This window comes from Primulina tabacum, chromosome 3 (genome assembly GCF_025594145.1).
Source record: "Primulina tabacum isolate GXHZ01 chromosome 3, ASM2559414v2, whole genome shotgun sequence".
Lineage (NCBI taxonomy): Eukaryota > Viridiplantae > Streptophyta > Magnoliopsida > Lamiales > Gesneriaceae > Primulina > Primulina tabacum.
In genome coordinates, this window is record NC_134552.1 from 15103500 (window position 1) to 15126479 (window position 22980).

General features: G+C 35.0%; 4 protein-coding genes across 6 annotated transcripts; 1 reads left to right on the top strand and 3 right to left on the bottom strand.

The window, feature by feature from the left end:
* Window positions 1–156: 156 nt before the first annotated feature.
* LOC142540722 (pentatricopeptide repeat-containing protein At4g04790, mitochondrial-like) lies at window positions 157–10470 on the bottom strand. 2 transcript variants are annotated; one of them, XM_075647071.1, is made up of 17 exons: window positions 10027–10470; window positions 9870–9917; window positions 8952–9572; window positions 7966–8145; window positions 7498–7562; window positions 6658–6765; window positions 6323–6436; window positions 4263–4358; window positions 4088–4186; window positions 3571–3690; window positions 2828–2932; window positions 2127–2291; window positions 1922–2049; window positions 1759–1837; window positions 1445–1662; window positions 684–904; window positions 157–554 (listed from the first exon to the last, which is right to left on the bottom strand). In XM_075647071.1, the coding sequence occupies exons 1-17, from the start codon at window positions 10325–10327 to the stop codon at window positions 550–552; spliced, it is 2673 nt and encodes an 890-aa protein (XP_075503186.1). In that variant the 5' UTR covers window positions 10328–10470; the 3' UTR covers window positions 157–549. The 2 variants fall into 2 exon arrangements, with proteins under 2 accessions (XP_075503186.1, XP_075503185.1); XM_075647070.1 differs by having other exon boundaries at window positions 10009–10470.
* Window positions 10471–10964: 494 nt separating this feature from the next.
* On the top strand, window positions 10965–14124 carry LOC142540723 (putative cytokinin riboside 5'-monophosphate phosphoribohydrolase LOGL10). Of its 2 annotated transcripts, XM_075647072.1 has the most exons (4): window positions 10965–11409; window positions 12192–12320; window positions 12522–12706; window positions 13188–14124. In XM_075647072.1, the coding sequence occupies exons 1-4, from the start codon at window positions 11200–11202 to the stop codon at window positions 13519–13521; spliced, it is 858 nt and encodes a 285-aa protein (XP_075503187.1). In that variant the 5' UTR covers window positions 10965–11199; the 3' UTR covers window positions 13522–14124. The 2 variants fall into 2 exon arrangements, with proteins under 2 accessions (XP_075503187.1, XP_075503188.1); XM_075647073.1 differs by lacking the exon at window positions 12192–12320.
* On the bottom strand, window positions 13878–16696 carry LOC142540724 (uncharacterized). The gene is made up of 2 exons (XM_075647074.1): window positions 15911–16696; window positions 13878–14161 (listed from the first exon to the last, which is right to left on the bottom strand). The coding sequence occupies exon 1, from the start codon at window positions 16582–16584 to the stop codon at window positions 15913–15915; it is 672 nt and encodes a 223-aa protein (XP_075503189.1). The 5' UTR covers window positions 16585–16696; the 3' UTR covers window positions 13878–14161; window positions 15911–15912.
* Window positions 16697–17349: 653 nt separating this feature from the next.
* Window positions 17350–21529, bottom strand: LOC142540725 (uncharacterized). The gene is made up of 5 exons (XM_075647075.1): window positions 21348–21529; window positions 20563–20954; window positions 19553–19668; window positions 18862–18969; window positions 17350–18225 (listed from the first exon to the last, which is right to left on the bottom strand). Exons 2-5 carry the CDS (start codon window positions 20945–20947, stop codon window positions 17506–17508), a joined length of 1329 nt encoding a protein of 442 aa, XP_075503190.1. The 5' UTR covers window positions 20948–20954; window positions 21348–21529; the 3' UTR covers window positions 17350–17505.
* Between the last annotated feature and the right edge of the window lie 1451 nt (window positions 21530–22980).

The following is a 22980-nucleotide window of genomic DNA, read 5'->3' on the forward strand; positions in this document are numbered from 1 at the left end:
ATCTTTGTTGTTTAAGTAATTAAATATTAATTAACATTTTAATTATTAACATTTGGCATTGATAGAAATCTAAGACAATTATAATACTAAAGATTTGAGATCCATCAATGGATAATGACAATTAAGAAGAGATCCAAATACCAAACGAGGACCAACTTAATGAAGAGTGAATATTGATATTATTGAATATGCTTCACATAAAATTTGAATTCTTCAGGCGTTGATGATTCTAGAGATTGAGATACAATTGATAAATACATTAAGAATACTTGGTTGAAAAATATCCAAATAGATGTCACGTTCTTATGTTTTGAACAACTTTTATTATGAAAAAACGATGACACATTTATTTAAAGTCTAATTTTTTAAGTTCGACTCATGCTTTCAGAATCTCGGGTTGGAGACTTAAATTAAATAGTCATTCAAGATGACATTTCTGTTTCTTTGACTCATGAATACCACGCCTGGTCATTAAGAGCAAACTCTTCTTCTTCTGTCAATTCATCTTCACATAAATTTTTCGAGACATTCTCTCGAGTGTTGTTTGTGTCAACCTGTAAAGGTCAAAACATTGGCCGACTCAAAAAACTTCACTCAGACGGAAGCATTATCAGGTAGAAGATAACAAGAACATGCTAAAAAAATAATAAAGAAGAGTTCACAGAATCGTATAAAACTAGTACCTTTGTTTCCCGGTCTGGTTTCTAAACCATCTAGCAACCCCAAAGTTGCTGCTAATGCCTTCTTCTTTTTCTTTTGATTCTTTTCAACAGATAAAGGTTTCAGGTACGTTTTTTGGCACGCTTGGATGACGCAAAGGACATGGGGGTCGTCTTTAGATATCTTATTAAGCATTTTTGCTGCAGATACTCGTTCTCCTGAAGCCAAAAGAGCCTGGTACATCCTGCAAGCATTCAACAGAGAACCTAAATTAAAATTTAGTATCTGCAATGAGTTTTAGTAATCTGAAATATCATATTTCTCTTGTATATAGGATTTGATTATTAGAATCAGGATATTTTTAGTCCGATTGATTAAAATTAACTGTACAGTTGGCTTTTCTGAACTAAATTGTGTATATTTTGTATAAATACCCCCTTGAGATATATGAAACTAATTCAACCATCGATCAATTGATATGGCATCATAGCCCGAGGGAAAATGAAAAGTTCCGCAGTTATTCTCTCTTTTTTTGGCTGAAAAATTCCTGACAGGAAGAAGCCATCCATGGAAAATGTTCACGAGGCTTCTTTTCCAACCATTTCGATCAAGTTAGACGGTAATAATTATCGTGTTTGGTTTCAAATCATAGAGATTCATATCTGTGATAGATGGAAGAAGAGATATATGGCGAATAACAATTTGCACCCATAAAACTTTATCCTAAAAGCCTAGATGATTAAAATGAAAGTAGTAAATAGTAGAAGAATTCAAGATGAGTCACCTTACAAAACTTAAAACATTGTACGGCAGGCCAGCTTTCTTGTATTCTTCCCAAATAGCAAACGTAGTTTTGGCATCCTTGCAATTCACACAAGCACTCAGGAGAAAATCAAGACTTTTCCTTGAAGGGCGAACACCTAATTCGGACTTAATAGCTTGAAGTAAATTAAGACCAAATTGCATGTCCTTGCCCTCTTTCTCCACAATAAAGCAAAATACCTACTCCATAACATGTGTCAATAAGAACATTAAACTCCAAATATGAAGTCTCATAAGCTGCTTCTTGCAAGATGATGGGAAAAACAAGGTCAATACCTCATCAAACAGAACTTCTGTAGCAACTTGACAGTTGCTGAATTTATCCTTGACTTGCTTGAGTAAATCAAGAGTAGACCTGAAAGAAAAAAAATACAATCATAACCTTGTGGATTGACAGAAACAAATATCATGGAAATGACCAAAAAAAAGCAAAGAGAACCTTAGATGTTCATGCTGAACACAATATGATATGACCCTGAAGCAGGCATCAACCCAATAAGGTGAACTGGTTAATTCCTCGAGCAGCTGAAGCAATCTATTTAATTCTCCTTTGGATTGAAAATGTTCCTGCCAAAAATCATGAAATTTGATGAGTTTGTTCACAAAACACGTCGATTCTTATAAAACGAGCCAAAGCAGCTTACAATAAGACATCTAATAGCTTTAGGGTCCAGGTGGCAGTCAGCTTCTTTGATCTCTTCATACAGTTTAAGAGCACCAGATAACTGCCCATGGGATGCAAGAGCTCCAACAAGAACACCCTTAATTTCATTAAAGTTCTTCACTGGAATTCTTTTGTCAAAGATAACCTGCACAGAGATCAACAATATTGTAAAAAATGGATGCAGGGGTGAAGTTGTATCCAAGCGTGTGACCACTTTGTTGCTAATTAGTAAGGTAGAATCTGTTGTGTTGTGTAGGGGAGAACTTAAAATTCCACTCCAAAACGGAAAGTGAAAGGCTTCGGGATCAGCTTATAAGACGGGGCTTTCTTCTTCGCCTTACGAACAACCCACCTTATGCACAATTTTTTGGCAGGGATATCCTTGTCAGCCAATCTTAATCTCACTAGCTAAGACAAAGCACAATTTTTTTTTTTGAAAGGAAACAATTATTTATTAATTTAGATATTAAGGATTACAGGAGCGGGTAAGCAATCCGCGAAATAAAGAAAGTTTACAATGTTAAACCGCTATTTTTACGACCAAACGTATTTCCAGTCCCTAAGACAAAGCACAATTATTTCCATTCAGCTACAAGTTTGGTGCTCTAGTCTGCAAGTATATTATCAGGAACATTTTATTGGAAAGATGGCCAAAGCAGAGACCAAAGAGAAACTTCATACCTTCTCAGCCTTATCGAATTCACCACAGGCAGCATATGCATTCACAAGGGCCATGAAAACCTGCTTTATGGGTTGAATTCCCGAGTCAAGCATGTCATTATAATTCTACAAGCAGACAATCAACAGAAACCATCAGTATAAAATTATAAGTAGCATGACTTTAGCAACATAATATTGTTCCCCATTAAAGGACTAGTTAACCAGGTAAGAAGAGCTGTATACAGAACATAACATCAATATTGCAGAAAATCGCTGATTAAATGCAGATAAAAATAAATGTTGAAATCCAGGGACGCTATGATGTCGTTCAAGTATATAAAGCATTAGAAAGAAATAAATAGAACTCAAAATAAAATGCAGCTTGTGATTATCTATTTAGACTGGTCGATAACATTTAAACAAATCAATTGGTCTCGACTCAACTTTATTTCAAAGTTTGATGTGTGTGTATATGGAATTGAAAATTGATATTTTTTGAATTGGTGGTCATAGAACGTAAAAGTTGTACACAAATTTTACATAAACTGTGCAGTAGAACAGCCTCATACAACCCCAAAATCATATTCACATGAAAAGAAAACAATAGTAATTTGTGATACGCACTAAACATTTTAGTTATTTTTTTCTAGCGTGTAGTCTTTAATTAAATCAACCTTAATGTCCATTGACAAGAGATCCCAACCCGCAATGTCCTCCATAGATGTACAATTTACAGTTTTGTTGTCACATAAATTAAAGACAACCTTAGTTATCTGCTTCTCACACTGGCTGTTACTTATCAGACAGGCAAAAGTCATGGCATCTGGTTTCACTTCAGCGTCTTCCATCTGTTCAAGAACATGCATAGCACAAGAGGTGTTTTTCTGCACATTTTGGTAACACAGAATGTCAAGAATAAAATGCATAATAGTTGGAAGGAGAACCCAGTACAAACAGTTTCACACATTAGATACAAGCCACAAAATTATCCCATGTGTGAGTGGGTCCAAATGGGATCTGACCAATCAATAATGGGCAAAAACAGATATCAGATCATTTGACCAAGTTTTAAGAAAGCTAGCAAGGAATAGTGGGAGCTCATATTCATATCATTTTCCTTATAAAAACGACAGAGGTAAAACTGTCTTAAAGGTAGGTATCTACCACTGCAACACGACTGAGGTACAAATATAAATTAAAAATTTGACCAGCACTATGTCTTTAACAGGTCATTAAGATACAAGGGCGAAAACTTGGAGCATTCAGAAAGAACTAACCCACCTCACGGAAATATCCAGCCATTATAGCATTGAACATGCTTGCTGTTGGCATTAACTTCATTGTTAGTAGATCACTGATAATTCCATAAGCTCCCTGAAACTGCATTTAGATGTAAAATGAAAGCCATAGAAGCTGAAACAAATTACGTACAACACACTAAAAAAGAGACACTAACATCTTTCATCTTCACGCATAGCTGTATCATCATCCTGAAGGTCTCATTATTTGGCTTCAGATTGTGGTGATATATCATTGAATTGATTTGATGAACCTAAAAAATGGGAAGAGTAAATATCAATTTCATTCCAAGTTGTTTTAATTCCAAAAGTTGACTGATTTATATTAAAAAGAAACAAAAAATGAAATCTAAAGTCTAACTAAACAAATGATCAGTGACGTAGAAAATCCTTAATATAAATAACCCTTTCATTCTTCTACGAATATTAAAGCTTGAAGCAAAATCCAAAGACTTGATTTTTTCAATGACCAACTTGGTATCAAAAAGTCAAAGTTATTAGTTCAAGGTTTTTGCTCTCGAATTAAACAACGAAGAACGATCTTGAGTATGATCCATGAATTTCGGTGTTGAATTTCATTGACTTTGATTTAAGGGTTCTATGCATACTTCCAAACAAAATTTGAATTGAGAATTTTTCAAAAATAATCAACCACATACTTGTCTTCCTATTACTATCTCAACTTCAGGCCTTGTACCAAAATAATTTACTTTCTTCAAAACTATAACCCAGTATTATTTTGATTGGAAGATGTAGATTTAAGAACTTTAAATCATGATCCTATCACATTCATCTGTTTGCCAATTTATGCATGTTCATTCACCAGTTTGCCAAATCATGCATTTTCATAAGGAAAAAACATTTACTTGTCATCAATATCTGCATTTGAACGTTGGCTGGACATGCATGTATTTCAAAACTATCCCTGATATCAAACCACCATTTTTCAGACAAAACAAACAGAAAATTACTTAAATGATTTGACAGAAAAATAAAAATGATTTTGAAGTTGGACTAGATTCTAGGTTACGTACATGCGAGAAACTATCTATCAGACTATCAATACTATAAGGCCAAGTTTGGTTTAAAGGATGATGAAGGATTAGATAAAATTATCCTAATTCATCTCATGTTTAGTCTGATTTTTAAGATCCATTGCCTTATTATTTATCACACCTTGTTGGTGTGATAGTTCATCTTGTTTCGTCATTTTCCCAGTGTACCCTCAGTCCTCACCATTTTATTTGTTCACTCTTCACTATTTTACAATTTCTTGAATATGAACTTAGCAAGCAAGATTCTTGAATATAGATGCAGTCCCAAATTTGTGTTGTGAAGATTGTTTACAGAAAAAATTCATAAAATTGAGCCAAGGTAACTCCTTAGATTCCTCTGAAAAGCTCGAAATGCCACCATTTTCTGTGTGACAGCCACTAAACAATTTTTCAATCCCTCTCTAAAATTCGAGCTTGTGTGACAGGAGACCCATGGAAATTGCGGTACTTGCAGATTCTAAAATGACAGTTGGGCAATGGTTCGAGGGTGGTAGCAACGGGGCTTCTTGACTCAACCATGGGGTTTGGAGATGAAAATGTACTTGTGAATCACACAAAAGAAAATGACGGAGATAGGATTTGCATAGAAGAAACAAAGAAAGAAAATGGTAGGTGGGAGATGGGATTGAACAAAAAGGAACGAAGAAAGGGAGGAAAATGTGCAGTGCACTGAAGAGAAAGGTCTAGTGGGGAGGAGAAAGTGAAAAGCGGAAGGTATTTTTGTCATTATTAAAATAAAATACACAAAATCATCCATCACATCAAAGTCATACCAAAGTATACCATATATTTTATATACTATATTATTCATTCATATCTTTAAATTTCTTATCATCCATTCAGTTAACCTATCATCCAAACCAAGCGGTACCTAAATATACCCATACCCTTGATAAATATGGCCCAGTTTATTATTTTATCAAAACACAAGTTACATTAAATAAAGGACGACTCCAAGGGACAATTCTTCCCAAAATATTTTGAATTGGCAATAATAGTTATACAAAAAATAAATATAATCCTGCTAAAAGGCCAGAAATTTTGAAGAATCCCCCCAATCAGTGACATTTGAAAGCTCTTCCACCGATGAGGAAAACCAAGGAGAATGAATATGAAAGTAAAATCAAGATTTATAAAGAAGGGAAAAAAATAAATTGACATACCATGTTATATTCACAGCTCCGGTCACATGCTTCTAATATTACATGAAATGTCTCTAACGTCAAAGTCAAATCAGACTTCCAAGCCTCGTCAGCTAAACTTAGCGCCTCGTGTACCTAAACAAAATTTAACAGTAAATCATGCAAGCTGAGCAATTGGATCTACAATGCACAAAGAAAACTCCAGACACAATGCAGCAGCACTAAGTTCAGAACCATGCAACTTTTGTTTAGACAGGAGTATCAAGTACGTAGGCAGTAAGCTGACTTAGCAAATTTTTTTCTTCACAGGGTTTTAGATTGATCTGAATTAGCTCTCTATAAGCATTGGGCCATACCTTGTGGATATCACAAGAATATCTTATGAGCTTCTCATATTGCGCAGAAGTGGGTAAAACTTCCAATTTGGCAAGTAATCGATGGAATTTTACGATGACATCGTCGACCTACCTCAACAAATAAAAGATAACATCAGAGGATATACTTAAAAAAGAGAAAATCCAATGAAGAAAGCCGTGCGCATCAAATCCGACATAGAATCTAAAAAGGATTACCAACTCCAACCTATACACATCAGGTACCTATATTCATCATGGATCTCCACTATCGAAGAAAATAAGCACAAACAAAATGTAAAACTATCCCAAACTAAAAAAAAATTACGTATAAAAACAATGTAGTAAATGATTGTCTACCAGACAGGAAACTACTTTTTTTAGGCCGTTGAGTATGATATATGAACTGAGTAGCAAGAAGTAGGACATTTTTCTCATGAATGGATAACGACCACATTAAATACGTTAAATGCATATGGCATCACTTGGTCTGTGCCAAGAGTTTACATTCACAATTATTTTAAAATTAACTACTTAATATGCTAAGCTTTTGTAACATTACTGCACAATTGTTGCTCCTCATTCAGTCGTTAAGAGACAACATAACAGAAGTTACTGGCTAATACGATCCAAGGACTAGCGGAGTTCCACTTAAATTACTGGAAATATGTCACTGTCTGAAGTTCATCCTTGAACAAGATAAGCCAAAACGGTTGATAAATGTGATAGCTGAAATACTTCAAAACAACATGCTTCACAATGGAGCAAACTGTCTTAAGTAAAATCGCTTCAAAATCCATGGAATAAACAAATTACCAGTAACATTCATGAGAGGTTCCTCACCGCTAAATTTGGAATGCTTATTACATATTCATAGATGAACTTCGAAATGTTTTCCGCACTGATATCTGCAATGTAGCAAAATTAGCACATTTGCACATTAAAATTAAAGCCTGGGAATATCATAGTATGTCACTCAAAGCCCTTGGCAACCCAGAAGTAAAAAAATCATATATTAGACATTCCAAACACTGAGGATAGCAAACTGGATACATTTAATGGACAACTATGTAACTATACTGCAGCACCAAGATGCATTCAATGGTTGCGACAGTTTAAAAACTTTTTCCAAGATTACTTGTAGATATCTTTTCTTACTTGCTTAGATTCTTTTCTGCATAATATGGTATTTTTTGCATAACTTTTTAAAAATGAAAAACATGAAATATTGTGTCTAAGAAACACTGATTTTTTTTCCAGTAAATTTATTGAAAATTCCTTTATCCAAAAATCTATTGATCATATACTAACCAGTGCTTTTCAAAGCCAGTAGGAATTTATCAGCGACGGGTTCCAGTAAAAACTTCCCCATGGACTTGAAGATATTCACCAAAAGTACATCTGAGGTAACTTTAGTTATGTCGAAAGTATTCAATAGTATAATTAACTCTTCTTTTCGGCTGCTTTCACACAATGCCAACAATATATTTTCTGCAAGATAATTGCAATGCCAAGATTAGAAATTATGTCTATATGACACAAGCTAAACCCATAATCAAATAAGTGGACATCAAATATGATAAATTGAAATAGCTGTTTGTAAAAGATGATTGGCCAAATTTTAATTTCGAAATTTAGCCGAATTTCAATTTCAAACATAAAAAAGAAGAAGAAACTAAATTGCAGCAGAATTTAAGGACTTTTATGGCTGAAAGTATAAAAGATATGACTGGGAGCTTTCTATCCTCCAGCACCCTACTTGTAGATAAAAGAGTAAGCCGCCTCTCAGTATGACCAGTGCTAAACGAACAAACATGTTCCAGACAAAAATAAATACATCTTTAGGGCATGAAAAACTCTCTCATAGCGAAATCATGAAAAAACTGAGTAGAAGGAAATTCAAATAAAAGACTAGGCTGAAACAATAACCACTTGCAAAAAGGGCTCCAGAAACACTTTGTCCTCCTCAACATAGCTTAATTGGATTGTAGTTCACTCACCTTGAAGATTAGTAGACAAAACAAGCAGTTAACCTCTGAATTTTACATTTGGAGGTAAAACAGAGGAAATATCGAAGATCCCACAAATCAATACCAAGGCAGAACCATTACGAACAATTCACTTTAGTACAACATGACCTCCACACTAAAATGCCCTGCTTGGTCCCAGTAAATCCATGGTCTCAATGATACCAAGCAGTCACCAGTGAGTGCAAAGAATATCATCAAGAAAGAAAGATACAAAATGAAGAGAATCGAGAAAAAAACTAAAGCAACCATAGTAAGAAGAAAAAGTACCTCGAAAATAAAATTTATCTTCAGAATTGTCATCCACAAAAGCACGACAGAGTTCTTGTATTTTTACTTCGTTATTGACTCTAATCCACAACAGCATTTCATAATAAGATAATCGTGAAACTGTTTCAGGGTTCTCGTCTTTGATGAGGTCAAGGAAGAAAAAGAATTCTTCAACCATACCAAAATCGATCAAATACATCAGAAATTGTCCATACATTTCTTCTTCAATTTTAAAGCCTGTTTCCCTCACTGACTTGAAAATTTGATGGGCCTTATATATCTGCTCAAGGGAGACTTCTTCATCCGTGGCATCCCTGGCTTTCTCTATACAAATTCTAATTAAGGCGTTGTACTCCTTCAAGCCAGTTTCCCGTCCAAGTCTCCCAAATATATCGAGGGTAGCATCTGGCCCAAGCTTTGCTCCACACATTTTGACCAACCTATCAAAGCGGCAAGTCTGTGTGTTTTTGAAAACCCATTTCTGCTTCCTCCCTCGTGAGACTTCTTTCCTTCGAAATGATATGTTGTTGTTTGACAATCTTGCCATCCATGGAAAGGTCAAAACATTACCCAGTGGTTGCTCATCCTCTGATTGATCATCCCAATCCAAGTCCAGTTCATCTGCCAGTTAAAAGGAAAAGTTCCATAGCTACAATGAGTTGGAAAAGTAGGGCCGTGGAGCTCAAGCATTTAGATCCAACAAAGATAACGTTTTTACACGGTAATAAGAATATTCAATGCAAACACTAAGATTCTAAAATACTTCTTCAAGAAAAGAGGAAATAGAAGAAAATAAAATAAAATTTGCTATAGAAAGACAGATAAAATACCAGCATCATTTCAACATACTACAAATCTACCCCTACATTCTCCTGGATAAAAATTGTAACTCGGCATAATATTAAAAAAGATACCCACCATACAATAAACCAGATGCTTCTGTTGCAAGCTGCTTTCCTGATTCATCTGTGTAAAAAAAGACACAGCAATGAGAACCTGAGACTCAGAACATAAAAAATAAGCTCATCAATGAAAAGACTGCGATTGCAGAAGGTACCATCGCCATTCTTACAACCTAGTCGTAAGCCTTCGCTAACAATATCATGGAGAGTAGAATGAGAAATCTCAGCAGGACGAGAAGACGGCGGCGATTTAAAGGTCTTGACGAGACATTTGGTTGCTTCGGAGACCGAAGGGGAGGATGAGTTAATAGAGGACACGTACTTTTTCAGAGCGGCGTCGTGGGCAGCAGAGGCGACAGATGAAGAGGAGAGCTTCTTCTTGGAGACGGCAGCGGAGGTTTTGGAACGATTGAGAGATAATCTAGCAGCAGAGCGGAAGAGATACACTAGGTTTTCGGCCGTTGAGGCGGGCATGTGGGCATATAACGGTGAAATGCATGCGGAAAATGGTTAGTTTGGGTTTTCAGTTCGGGAAAGGCGATGCTTTAGTACTTAGTACTCCATAAATGGACCTTCGCTTTCTATTTCTCTTCGATTTCTGGTTTCATGTAAAGGTTGAACTGAATGCGATCTTAAAAAGCGTGTGTTCAAGCTGTACTCATTTGCATACAGATGGTTGAGGTAAATTTGCATTCAGTCGTTCTCAGAAAAATTATGTGTTTATATTTTTTGATTCACGACCAAAATACGTTTGCACACTCTGAGCTCACATGTTTTTTCTCGGATTAAAATCGACACAAAGTATTAAAAATATGTTACTAATATATGATATTTGAGTACCGATTGTTTTAGATTTGATACTAATATATGATTTTTGAACATAAAAAATGTAAATCAAATGTTAATATTAATAGAGTTTTCTAATTTTATTTTCAAAAAATTATATTTTGTACGATATCTAAAATAGTTGATATTCAAATATCATATATTTATATCAAATTTTTAATATATCGATTTTCATCCGAAAAAACAGAGTATGATTAATGTCAATATTTGTTATATATATTTATTTTAATAATAAATATTGAAAAAATTAGTATTTTCAATATTTTAGTCAAGCATTATACACTGGCGGGCATGCTTCGAAAGAATCGCAGCAGGTTGTGTTGTTCTATGCCCCCTCAACTACACTGCACGACAGAAGAACCCTATTCCAATTCATCCCACAAACAACTTCTTTCACTACGTTTAGCAGATTTTCTAGCTTCTAACGCACTTTAATCTGGCAACTGCACAGAGACCAATTCATAAGTAATACAAGCAATCTTCTTTCTTTTCGGAATCTGATGAAAAATGGGTCGCTCACTAGTTGGAACCCATTATCCTATTGTTATTCCACTGGAAATCTTGATCCAAAGGGATCGAGAAAGTTCGTGTCTTTTGTAGGAAACCATGGAACAAATGTGAATTTCAAGGGTACTCATTTTGTCAGGTTGAGGTCGCTTCGCTGTAATCTTGAAGGTATTGATTTTGAGGAGAGAAAAAGCCCGTCTGAGGTATGGTACATTCAGAAATCTAGAACTAAAATTTGATCTTAGAATCTTGAACTTCCGAGTTTGATTAAAACCATTGGAGTTGTCATAACGCTATTAATAATCATTCTAGCTTTGTGAATCGATTTATATCCCTTTATTCCTTGCTTTTAGACTATATTTTTGTGAAATTTTTAGTGCGTGTCATGGAAAGGTCTGATCTATAGAATCACATGAATTGGTACAAAATCCAACATAGACTAGTTGTGATCAAGAAATTTCTTCCCAATTATCCGAAGTAAAATGCTAATTTTTCCATTGGAGAAGATTTAAATGAACAACAAACAAAAAATGATGGATTTTATGTCTGCCCGCTGGACCATCTTGCTTGGTCCATTCCTAAGTTTATCTATTAAGCTAAGAGATAAACATGCAGGTGTGGGATATATGTATTTTTTGAAGTTTGGTTGCCTTGAAGTGGAATCTTCAAAGCCCTTCCGTTAATCAGTTTATTCAAGTATGACATGTGCATTTGAGGTGACTGAGCTGACATAGCTATAACTTCACTCCCTTGTTCCGGTCATTCGATCATATACATAATCATGTAAAACTTTGGCAAATTGATTCTTTAATTGGGTGATTTGCATTGATTGGAGATGCTGAATGGTTCCATTGCCCACACGTTTTGAAGCAGTTGCTTACCTTTCATTTGCACTGTTATTTGAATCTTTTTTTTTCACCTTCCCCTTTCTCAAATCTAGTCTAGCCCGATTTAAATATATCAGTCCAAATTTGCTGTAAAATAGGTCAAGAAAGAAATCGAGCAATGCTACAAACTCATACGAAGGCTTCACCGAGGTGTTGTATATTTGGGTTCATCGAGGTTGGGACCTGACCACCCACATTACAAACAGTCGTTTGAGTTGGGGAAGGAGGCAAGTTTATTGATTCACGTCTTTCTTCTTCTTCTTTGAAAATTAAGTATTGCTTGAGAGTTGAGCCCCAAGCTGAGCCACTTTTATAGAACTCGTGTATGTATTCAGTATACACTCTTACAAAACCAGCATGATTTTTAATTTAATAAGGTTTCGAATGTGCTTGATTTCGGGCTCTCCAACTAGTATTTTGTTTGACAGATTGCAAATCTATTAGATTGTACGTCATGGTCAGGAGCTGGTCGGGGGCTCATGGATGCCGTAACTAAAGGTGCTCTTCAAGCAGGGAAGCCTGTTGGTGGATTTAAGATTGCCAAAGAAGCTGGGGAATGGGTGGCGACGAATTTACATCCGTATCTTCAAACAGAAAACTATCTTACTTGCAGGTAGCGGCAGCTATCCTTGAAATTACACCTATTTAAAGTGCATTTTTGGATGGAGAATATGTTGAGAAAAAAATCTCTTTCTAAAAAATCATGTTTTGTTCATGTTTTTAAGCCAGGAAAAATGGCTTTTAGGAGTTCTTGTTCGTGTTTTTAAGCCTTTTTTGTTAATACAATTAAAAAACACTGCTTGATATAGAGAATTTTAAGGCACTCGCGGTTCAATCTGTGTATTTGTGAATCACTGCTTTGTACGCCACAATGTTGTCTCTTGAAGCACACTACTAGACTTAAGGTGTAACCATTTAGCAAACCGCTTGCCTCGGAGGCTCAATGTATGCATTCCATGTTATGATATATAATTATTGTCTAGGACATTATCCTTGCACGTCTCCGTTTGATAAGGTGTGTCCCTCGTTTGGCACTTAGGCTCTTGGACATCCTCGGGTTTTACGCCTTGAATATATATGTAAATCACATGCAGGTTCTTTTCTGCAAGGAAGCATGGGCTGGCGGATGCTGCTGTTAGAGCTACTAGTTCAGATAGAACAGCTGTTGTGGCTCTTCCCGGTGGCATTGGCACTCTAGACGAGGTATTCGAAATCTTGACGTTGATTCAACTCGAAAGAATTGGATCAAGGTTTCCTGTACCGTTTTTGTTGATGAACTACGATTCCTTCTACTCCAAGCTGCTGGATTTTCTGAGCAATTGCGAGGGCTGGGGTACGATCTCCAATGGTGAAATAGCGCAGCTCTGGAAAGTTTGTAGCAATAATTCAGATGCTTTGAGCTACCTAGCAGAATTTTACGGCCTCTGAAGATGGTTTTTAGACACTTCCAAGGCTGACCCACTTTGATAAAATCTTCTTACGATTTCGTATTGTATTTATTTCCTTTTTATAATAAATCCAGAAACAGGATTACAAAATTCGGACCAAGTGATAGAGATAACTGGAGCATTCAGAATAATGGGCTTAGTTGTTTTTTTATAGCCTGTATCGTCATCGTATCATATATGGCTTAACACATGATATTTTTCGTAGCATTAGTTTGTAAATATATATATAAAGGCTTCCGCTAATAAATCATTTCTATAAAAAGAAGTGGTGGTGGAAAATATAGTTGCCAGGTTAAACTCGAGACGAGGCCGATTCATTCAGTAAAGAAAGAGGAATTCACCCAAACTGACTGTATTAATAGAATGTCAAGCCATACATAGCAGAAGAAATTAAACAGCAGAATAATAAAGACCATTTTCCACACCACTCTTCTTAATAACAGCATAATTTCAGAAACAAAATAAGGCGAGAAACATAAAATCTGAAACAAGGATTGAAGATATTAATCAAGTCTAAAGCCTCTGGCGTCAAACACTGGCGAATAAGCTGATTGTTTAGCTTCCATCCATTACCAAATCCAAATGACGATTGTTTAGCATCCATCTTCCATTATCAAATCCTGAAATGAGAATAATCATCTGCATCAAAAGTTCCAATGAAAAAGATTAAGGGTTCTTTTCAAACTCAGTAAAAGCTGGACGAATAAGTTAAATTTCGGAGTTACGAGATATATTAATGCAGCTCTAAACAAGAAAAATTGGTTAAATGGTTAATGAATAAGATATATCTTTGTAAAACCAGAGTATATGCTTGCCATACAAAAGCAAAGTAACATGTGACAATGAAGCAAATAAAATCCTTCCCCAAAAAAAAAGGAGGAATGAGTTGTGTTTCTTCCGCAATTCGCTACGCGCACATCCCAACCATCATCTAAGAGGCACAAAATGGGAAATAAAAAAATAAAGTCAATTGTACATCATCCATCCAGCCACAAAAGTAAATAAGAGCATCCCTCTCTCACAACATCATCTTTGCTCTGGTTCTTAGAAGAGATCCCAACACTTGAATTACATCAAACTCAATTTTGAATCCTCGATAATATCCCAAAAATATTAGCCACTACTCAGACTTTTTGGAATTCATCAACTCTATCGACAGAATGCAGCTGCCTCATCAAAGGCATAGATGACATCTCTTTATGGTGCAAGTATCCAAACATTTTAAAACCCAGCATAGAACTGACAGAATGTGTATTTCCATTCTACAGTTTCTCAAATCAGGACTCGATTAGCATTCTAAGTTATATAAATGAATGATGGGGGCCTTAGCACAAAACCTTTCTGCTCATTGTGCCAGTCCTAAACTAAATCAACATTGAGTCATGCACATAGGCCTGCAGAACATGTTGAAGACGGGAAGGCGTTTGAAATTACAAATTCCAACAAATCGTGAATTCTTCCATGAAACTCTTGATTTTAAACAAACCAACCATATAAAGCCTAAAAGCATCTTCAGATCATACTTAACTACAGATACTCTTATCCTACTCACACAGATTATCCAATAATATTTTAAACTCATTCAAATAAACAAAGCAATTATTCTTATTTCGGTACATCTTTCAGGAAATAAAGCGAAAATTAATAGTAAATTCTCTTAAAAATATTGCCAACTACTAACAACTCAATCATAAGAGAACCGAGAGATCATAGACCATAATGTCATACACGCATTTCAACACACATTTCCTAGACGATTGTGGCATGCATCGTGGTTGATGACAGGTGGCATGTTAGCTATCATGATCAGCTTGGTTACCGATGATATACTAAAACTAATCACAAAAGAAAAGCATAAACCGTCAGCTCCTAGACCAGCATTTACTAAGAAAGGAATTCAGTAACTTGAAACCTTACAGCAGATGTTATAACTAGCACCATAATCAATGCCAGATGCTAACAAGCCAATTAGTTACCCAAAAATTATAAAAATAGTTTACCATTCACTCCCTTTCATCACACAGTGGCGGTTGAAAGCAAATCCAAGTGAATTAAGTGACACAAAATACATTTGAATTCAATTTCACATGTCAAATTACTGATGCCCGCATGAAACAAGTGATATTATTGGATCATAAAAGATGCAATTTTCCCGATCTTAAACACACTTATTTGAGTTATTCAAATTTTCTAAAATTTTGTCCCAAAAATCAGTGCCATCGAACCACCACCTCCGTGATACGCCCATGGTTTGAGCGGACTGCACTGTCAAATATAAATAGCTGACCAAAAAACCGTGTGACCCGAGTTTAAAGTAAAGATAAAAAATTTATCAAACAATACCCAGGAAAATGAAAAAGGAACCTTACCATCATCCGCTGGAACTTGGTCGATTCTCAGTGGGGCCTGACCGATTCAAGTATGTTGGTTCACCACCCCTCCTCACCTGCGCGTACCCACCACCAGATTTGGGCCTCACCTCTTCCGCGTACCGATTTGAACGCGATCCGGTACCACCCACACCCTGAATGGGACCCGGTGAGCGCCCACCGTACTCGGATTTTACCTTGAAGCTTGCCGATCCACTACCCTTCACAAACTCAGATCCGATACTCTCCTCCTTGCGCACAAACCCCGGCCTAAGATGCGGTGGAATAAACTTGTCAGACTTCACCGGAGACACCAACGAAGGTGTAGGCGGTAACGTATCGGATCCGGTTCGGCCCTGTGGAAGGGGAGGGATACCGTCCGGTTCTGGATAGTTCCTATGTCGATCTTCAGACGGCGGCGTAGCAGAAAGAGAACCCTTTTCTTTGTTTTCTGTACTCTGGTTACTTGAAACGGGTTTTGCCGGCGAGGGACGGCTCAAAACAAGCATGTGTCCATGGATTTTTGAATTGGCTACAGTATTCTTGCTATGATTTGCAAAAGCAAAATTTGAGGATGAAAATGAACTGTTCGCGGTTGGTTTGATATTGTTGCTCAGTTTTTTCTCAAATAATTCATTGAAGTTGAGGGAGGTGTATTTGTTGCTTTTTGCCATCCACCTATTCCGCCGATACTGCCGCCTGAATCACCTCCGGGAGCCACCGTTGCCAGAGAGAGAAAAATGAGAGTCGATCGGAAAATTCTTGCTTTAGAAAATGCTTCGATTGGTCGATTCTAGCTCTTTTCTACGTTCGGGTTGAGGTGGGTTTCACCGATAGGCCCAAATGTCAACTGGGCTATGTAGGCCCGACATCCAGCCCGACCTAATATATTAATCACCCATATGTCAATTGGGCTGTTTGACTTGTATTTTTTTCTTTTTTTTCAAAAAATTGTGTAAGACGGTCTCACAGATCATATTTTATGAAACAGATTTTTTATTTGAGTCATTCATAAAAAATAATAATTTTTTATGCTAAGAGTATTATTTTTTATTGTGAATATCAGTATAATTGACATGTCTCACAGATAAAGATTCGTAAGACCGTATCGCAAGAGACCTTCTTTTTTTCTTTTAAAATGAATATACCATTAATCATTATGCAACTTGCTTTGGGTTTATTCTTAAAAAATAAATAAAATAACTTGCATTGGATTTTCATAAACTAATAATTTACTATTATGTAGATCTTAATTTTACAGCATCCTACGTCTTTTTTAAACTAGTAATTTACCATTAGTAAACCAACAAATCACATGACAAATTCAAATTAAAATAGAATTTAGTAGATCCAATCAAACCATAACGTAGTTATACTTGAATAATATATCATATATTGTACCATATGAATTATACTAGTATGTAAATGTAGCAAATGTCTAAAATCAAAAAGCATAATAAAATATCATGATTATGAACTTTCAAAATCTTAAGTTCTCCAACCAAAATAAAACGAATGCTCACTACATATAAATCTCCTGTTTGGCTATAACTACAATACAACAGTATAAGTACACTCTCCAAAATTGTCTGCAATTAAATGGAATCTAACCATGAATCAAAATCATCCTGAATTTTAGATGTCGAATTACCGTTAGATTGTAAAGGTGTTATGTCTCGGAACTCCTGGTCCTGGGAAAGTGATCCACCATCAATTTTTACCACATTAGACATTTCCTTGAGACGTGTATCAATATCATCATCAATTTTGACAGACATCATTGGAGTTTTCATCCTATCCGTGCCTCTCTTCTTAATATCAGCCGATGCATATTGTACAGATGAAATTTCTACAGATGACGTAACGCCTGTATTTTCTCGAGAGATGTCAGATATGTGGCCGGACTTTTTGGGTGGATTTGTTGAAGGCTCAAGGAACTTGGTTTCAGCAAATGAGTTTAGAAGCACGTTGAGGTCTGCTTCTGCATTTGCTGCCTCAAATGTAGATGGTTTCCTAGCAGCAGAATCCACGTTGGGTGTAGAAATGTACTTCTGTTCTGATTCTTGCGTCTGCCCAACTTTATACGTATTTTGGTCCATTGAGTGTAATCCTTCTTTCAGAATTGCAATGGAATTGTTTATAGCAATGGTGCTAGATAGTGACATGGATTCACTACAGGGCAAGGGTTGACCATTCTCATTTTCATCCATATCTTGGATTAGAGATGATGATGCTTCAGAATCTATTTCAACTGCAGATGCACGAGTTTGAAGATGATCACTGTCTTCGCCACAAGCCTGTAACTCATCATTGAACTGCCACACGTTTAAAATTATTTCATTAGTAATTACTAGCATTGAAATAGGCACAGAATTGGTGTTTTGATGATCTTTTCACATTAGTATAATAAAATAGTTTACCAATTACGATTTATGTTTGAGATGACACCAAAGTAAATTATATTAGACATGCCCTAACAACTTGCAGCAATCACGAATGAAAGAAAAGAAGATTGAAATTTATGTGCTAAAATTGATCTCAAGATTTAGAAAACAGATAGCACAATCAAGTAACAATTAACAGAGGACTCTTATGGCATGGCAGTTAGGTAATAAACCTGTCCACACTTTGATGCTTGAGGGGATAAAGAGAACTTTATATAAATTCATGAGAACTATATATGTCTCAATAAAGTGAAAACTAACAGCAGTCCAGGTTGACCTCTTGAAAACTAATCGCATTAATTATGAACTTCAACTCTGACTCAAACAGCTTCTTTCAGATTCACAACGTTTATCTTCAACCACATAAAAAGTCTGGCTACAGATACTCAAAGCCTAATCAGATGCTTCAAAACTACCATAATTGTAATTGACTTCCGTTATTCAAGGAAATTAGCACACACAGAACAAGAACAGATGTAGCTAGAAGCCTGAGAAGAAACATTATACCAGCTCAGGAGGTAGCAGTACATCTGGTTCGAGAAATAGCCTATCTGATAGCTTAGCCTTTCCCAGTTGTTCTGCCAGAGCATCGAGATTAAGGGAAAGAAATGGTGCCTGTATATTGAAGAATTGAAAAAGGAACACATTTTTTTTTAAATAAAACAAAAACAAGTGTAAAATGAAAGAACAAGGCGATTAAAGCTGAGACTGATAATGATATAAAGTAAATTCTTCCTAGTTTATCATACAAAGACAGCATATGAGAAACAGATGATGCTGTCAATTATTGCATAAATGGTTCACTCACAAAAATTAATAAGACACATTCACCCATTAAAATTCAAACTAATTGTATGGTTAAATTAGAGCCATGTCTCTGTTTACTAGGTCAATAAGCATTATCTGATGTGAATTGTTGCAGGCAAATCTCACCACCTATGCTCCATGCAATTTTCCAAGGTTCATGCACATGTTAATTCAGGAGTTTCATCTCACGGTCACGGAGTGACAAAGAAATTGAATAAATGGCATTTAGAATGCTAATATAATGGGAAAACAAGAGAGAGAGAAATTATGTCTCGGCAGAGATTATGATACCAAATCATATATAGGCCATCATGTTGCCACATTCTGAGTCACACTAAACAGACAACGAAAGGGCATTGCTTACTAATCAAGTTAAATAAACAAAAATTACCTCAAAACTGCTACTTGATTTTTTGTCAAAATCAAAATCAAAATCATCCTCCGTGATCCATGAAAGCATGCTTTGCCCCTCGACAGAGAGCATCGGACCAAATCCCTGAGTATATTCTAAGACATAGTAATATCAATCAACTGCAAATTATCTACTAAATCTATAATTTCAAGGAAAATATTTGTCAAATAACTATCAGAACATGTAGAAACTCAGGGAGGCACGCACATACTTACATATGTATTTTTATCTAAGACAGAGCCACTGCAAATGATATATATTTTTTGTTTATAGAATTTGGGTCAAGACCTCATCGCAATGGGTCTTGTTCTGAGTTGTGTTCCAATCGGCACGGGATTTTACATAATAGTAAAACATCCATCTTGGTCCGAATCCGAGTAGCACTATTACTATATCATGGAAGTATTGCCAGAAAATGTAGAATGCACGAGTTTCTAAAACAAATTTCACTAGCTTAGCAGAACAACACTTTTTGTCGGAATCAGTTACCACCATCCAAGGGTTACTTAAATATTTGACCTCTTTTAAATATTTTTTTGGGTTTTTTACCTTGACCTTCCTCGACTTATTTGTATTCATGACCTTCTTGTTGACAAAGAACACATAGTCCTAGGCATAGGACAATATTTAAAATTGAAGAAGTCATATAGACACAGTTCTACCAGATATGCTAAATTAAAAAAATCAGCTCGCCATTTTTGAAATTGAAATTGAAATTTGGTGGGAGCCATTTATCGAATTTTCCGGTCATCCAACAATCGCCATAAAGGATATCGGATACTCCTATACAAGGATGGAAAAAACGAAAACAAAAATTTTTTAATGGAACCAACATTATTGCAATTTCTCCTAATTTTGACATTACAGATCATATTCCATTATTCCATGGTTTTTTATAATGTCAAAAACAGCATAGTCATGCACTACATTTCAATCTAGTCAAACATGAATGACTGTAAAGACTATTATACTACATAGAAATGACATACCTTCAATATTATCACTGAGGGAACGAACAATGTCGGAAGAATAATTTGATAGTGGCTGAGCTCTGGCCTCCGAAATTAAGAAAGCATAATCCGCCCCTTTACTCTTAGGCACAACAAATTCAGTTGGTGCACTAGCGCTCTCCCCCGATGGATCTTCTGAACCCAAGTTAAATTCTTCACCGTAACGATCCCAATTAGAAGGGAGTTCTCTAGAGCCATGAGGTTTCCGGAGGTTCTCTCCAACTTGCTCACCCGATGGCTTCTTATTGGCAGTGGCCGTACCTGAACTTACAGAAGGCACTTTTGATGCTGAATGGTGGTTATTCTTCTTGGTATGTCGCAGTGAATGAGCTCTCTTCGATTTCGCCAATGCTTTTTCATCCATCTCTATTCTACACACAGAGAAAAAGAAATCCTCAATTCAATGTCTTTAGCATCTCAGGTGTAACAAAAAATCTAATACAAATAATTCAGATGAACATCCACGTAGCGTATCAATTAATTAAAACAGTCGATGATAAAAAGCCTATAATACAATATTATTCTCTCCGAAATGCCGATTAGTGGGTGGTGATATTGAATTCCGAAAAAAAAAACTGAAACTTCCCAGATTAATTAATAAACATTTGAGTGCAAAAGTAATGACTTGTTAACAGCATACAACCCTAGAGAATCATTTCATACGCTATAAACAATAAACAAACTAAAAATAGGCACAAATATATTATCAAATCTGCCTGAAACTGCCAAGAACTGCTATGTGCGTAAAATTTATGAGATCATACGCTATAAACAAAATCGAAGCCCCTCTGTTCCGCTAAAATATTTGACGAATTTCGCCGGCCCCAAATCAATTACAAAGAAAAATCGCCAAATTTGCTTCCGTTTCCCCCAAATTTTGTGATCGCTGTTTGGCTGAGCTTGGTGGGGAGCGTTGAGGGCTTTAAGCAACACAATGGAGTTTTGTTTGGGTGCGTAACAGTGATTTAAAAAGCCCGTTATAATATCAACGATCCTTGATAAATAATTTTTTAGATTGACAAAATATCCCTTTTAATTTAATGATAAAATATACTAGAAATGACTTAATTACTCTTAATTTATAAATGATTTTTATAAATATATGCAACTAGGTAGAAATTAAAAACAAATAAATATTTTTATTTATTTTTCTATATTTTATAATATGATAATTATATAATGAATTCGAGATAATTATATAAATAATTTTTATAAATATCATTAAAATTATTAGTATCACTCGATTAACCTTAAAAATTGATATTTGACTTGACTCACAAATCAAGAGCTCAATTATCATATTATATATAATATATAAAATTAGGTAAAAATAAATAAATCATGCAAGCACTATCGGCGCATGAACATATAAAAAATATGAACTCAAACAACAACTTTGAAATTATAAAATTTATTATGATAAGGTTAATTTTGTCATTACAATCTAATATATAAATTTAATCACTCTTATTAAAATCATATCAAACATTAAATATAATATCCTACATCTTATTTATCATTATCCTACATCTTATTTATCATTAACTTATCATTATATTATATATCACATGTTTATCATATCATGTGTACCAAACTATGCCTAAAAAGAAAAATTTAATCACAGTAATATATCTTGATAAAATAATATATACTTTTTTAACATAAAATTATCAAACACAAAAAAAATTAATTTAACAAAGTAAATATTTCTCTCTATAAAAATTATTTTAGAATCTTGTTGAAAATATTTAAATTATATTTCTATTGATATTAGGAAAATAGTAATTAGTAATGCAAAACAATGGACATATTTCTATATGTAAAAAATATTTTAAAATATTAATGTAAATATTTAAATTAGACCCTGGTTTTAAAAAGTTTAATTATGATTGATGAGATTTTTTTGTTCAAAATTAGAAAGAAATTTGAAATCTCTTGTATTACTTAAATACATTTTTTCCTCCGGTTTCAAATCAAGTCATCAACTTAATTATTTCAAATAATTTGATATCAAAAGACCGAGTTTTAGCTCTAATGGTCTCACTTTGTTTCCCCCTTATATTGACTCGAGTTCGAATCCTCTCATCTCCTAGATTAGGATTTCAAAAAAAAAATCAAATAATTTGATTTCAAATGAAAATCCTCCCACAAATATAAATTCACGCGACTAAGGACAATCTTATGTAATATGAGTGAATATTTGATATAAAATAAAGATTAGGTCTCTTGTGAAACGGTCTCACGAATCTTTATATGTGAGACGGGTCAACTCTACCGATATTCACAATAAAAAGTAATACTCTTAGCATAAAAAGTAAATATTTTTTCATGGATGACCTAAATAAGAGATCCGTCTCACAAAATACGACCCGTGAGACCGTCTCACACAAGTTTTTG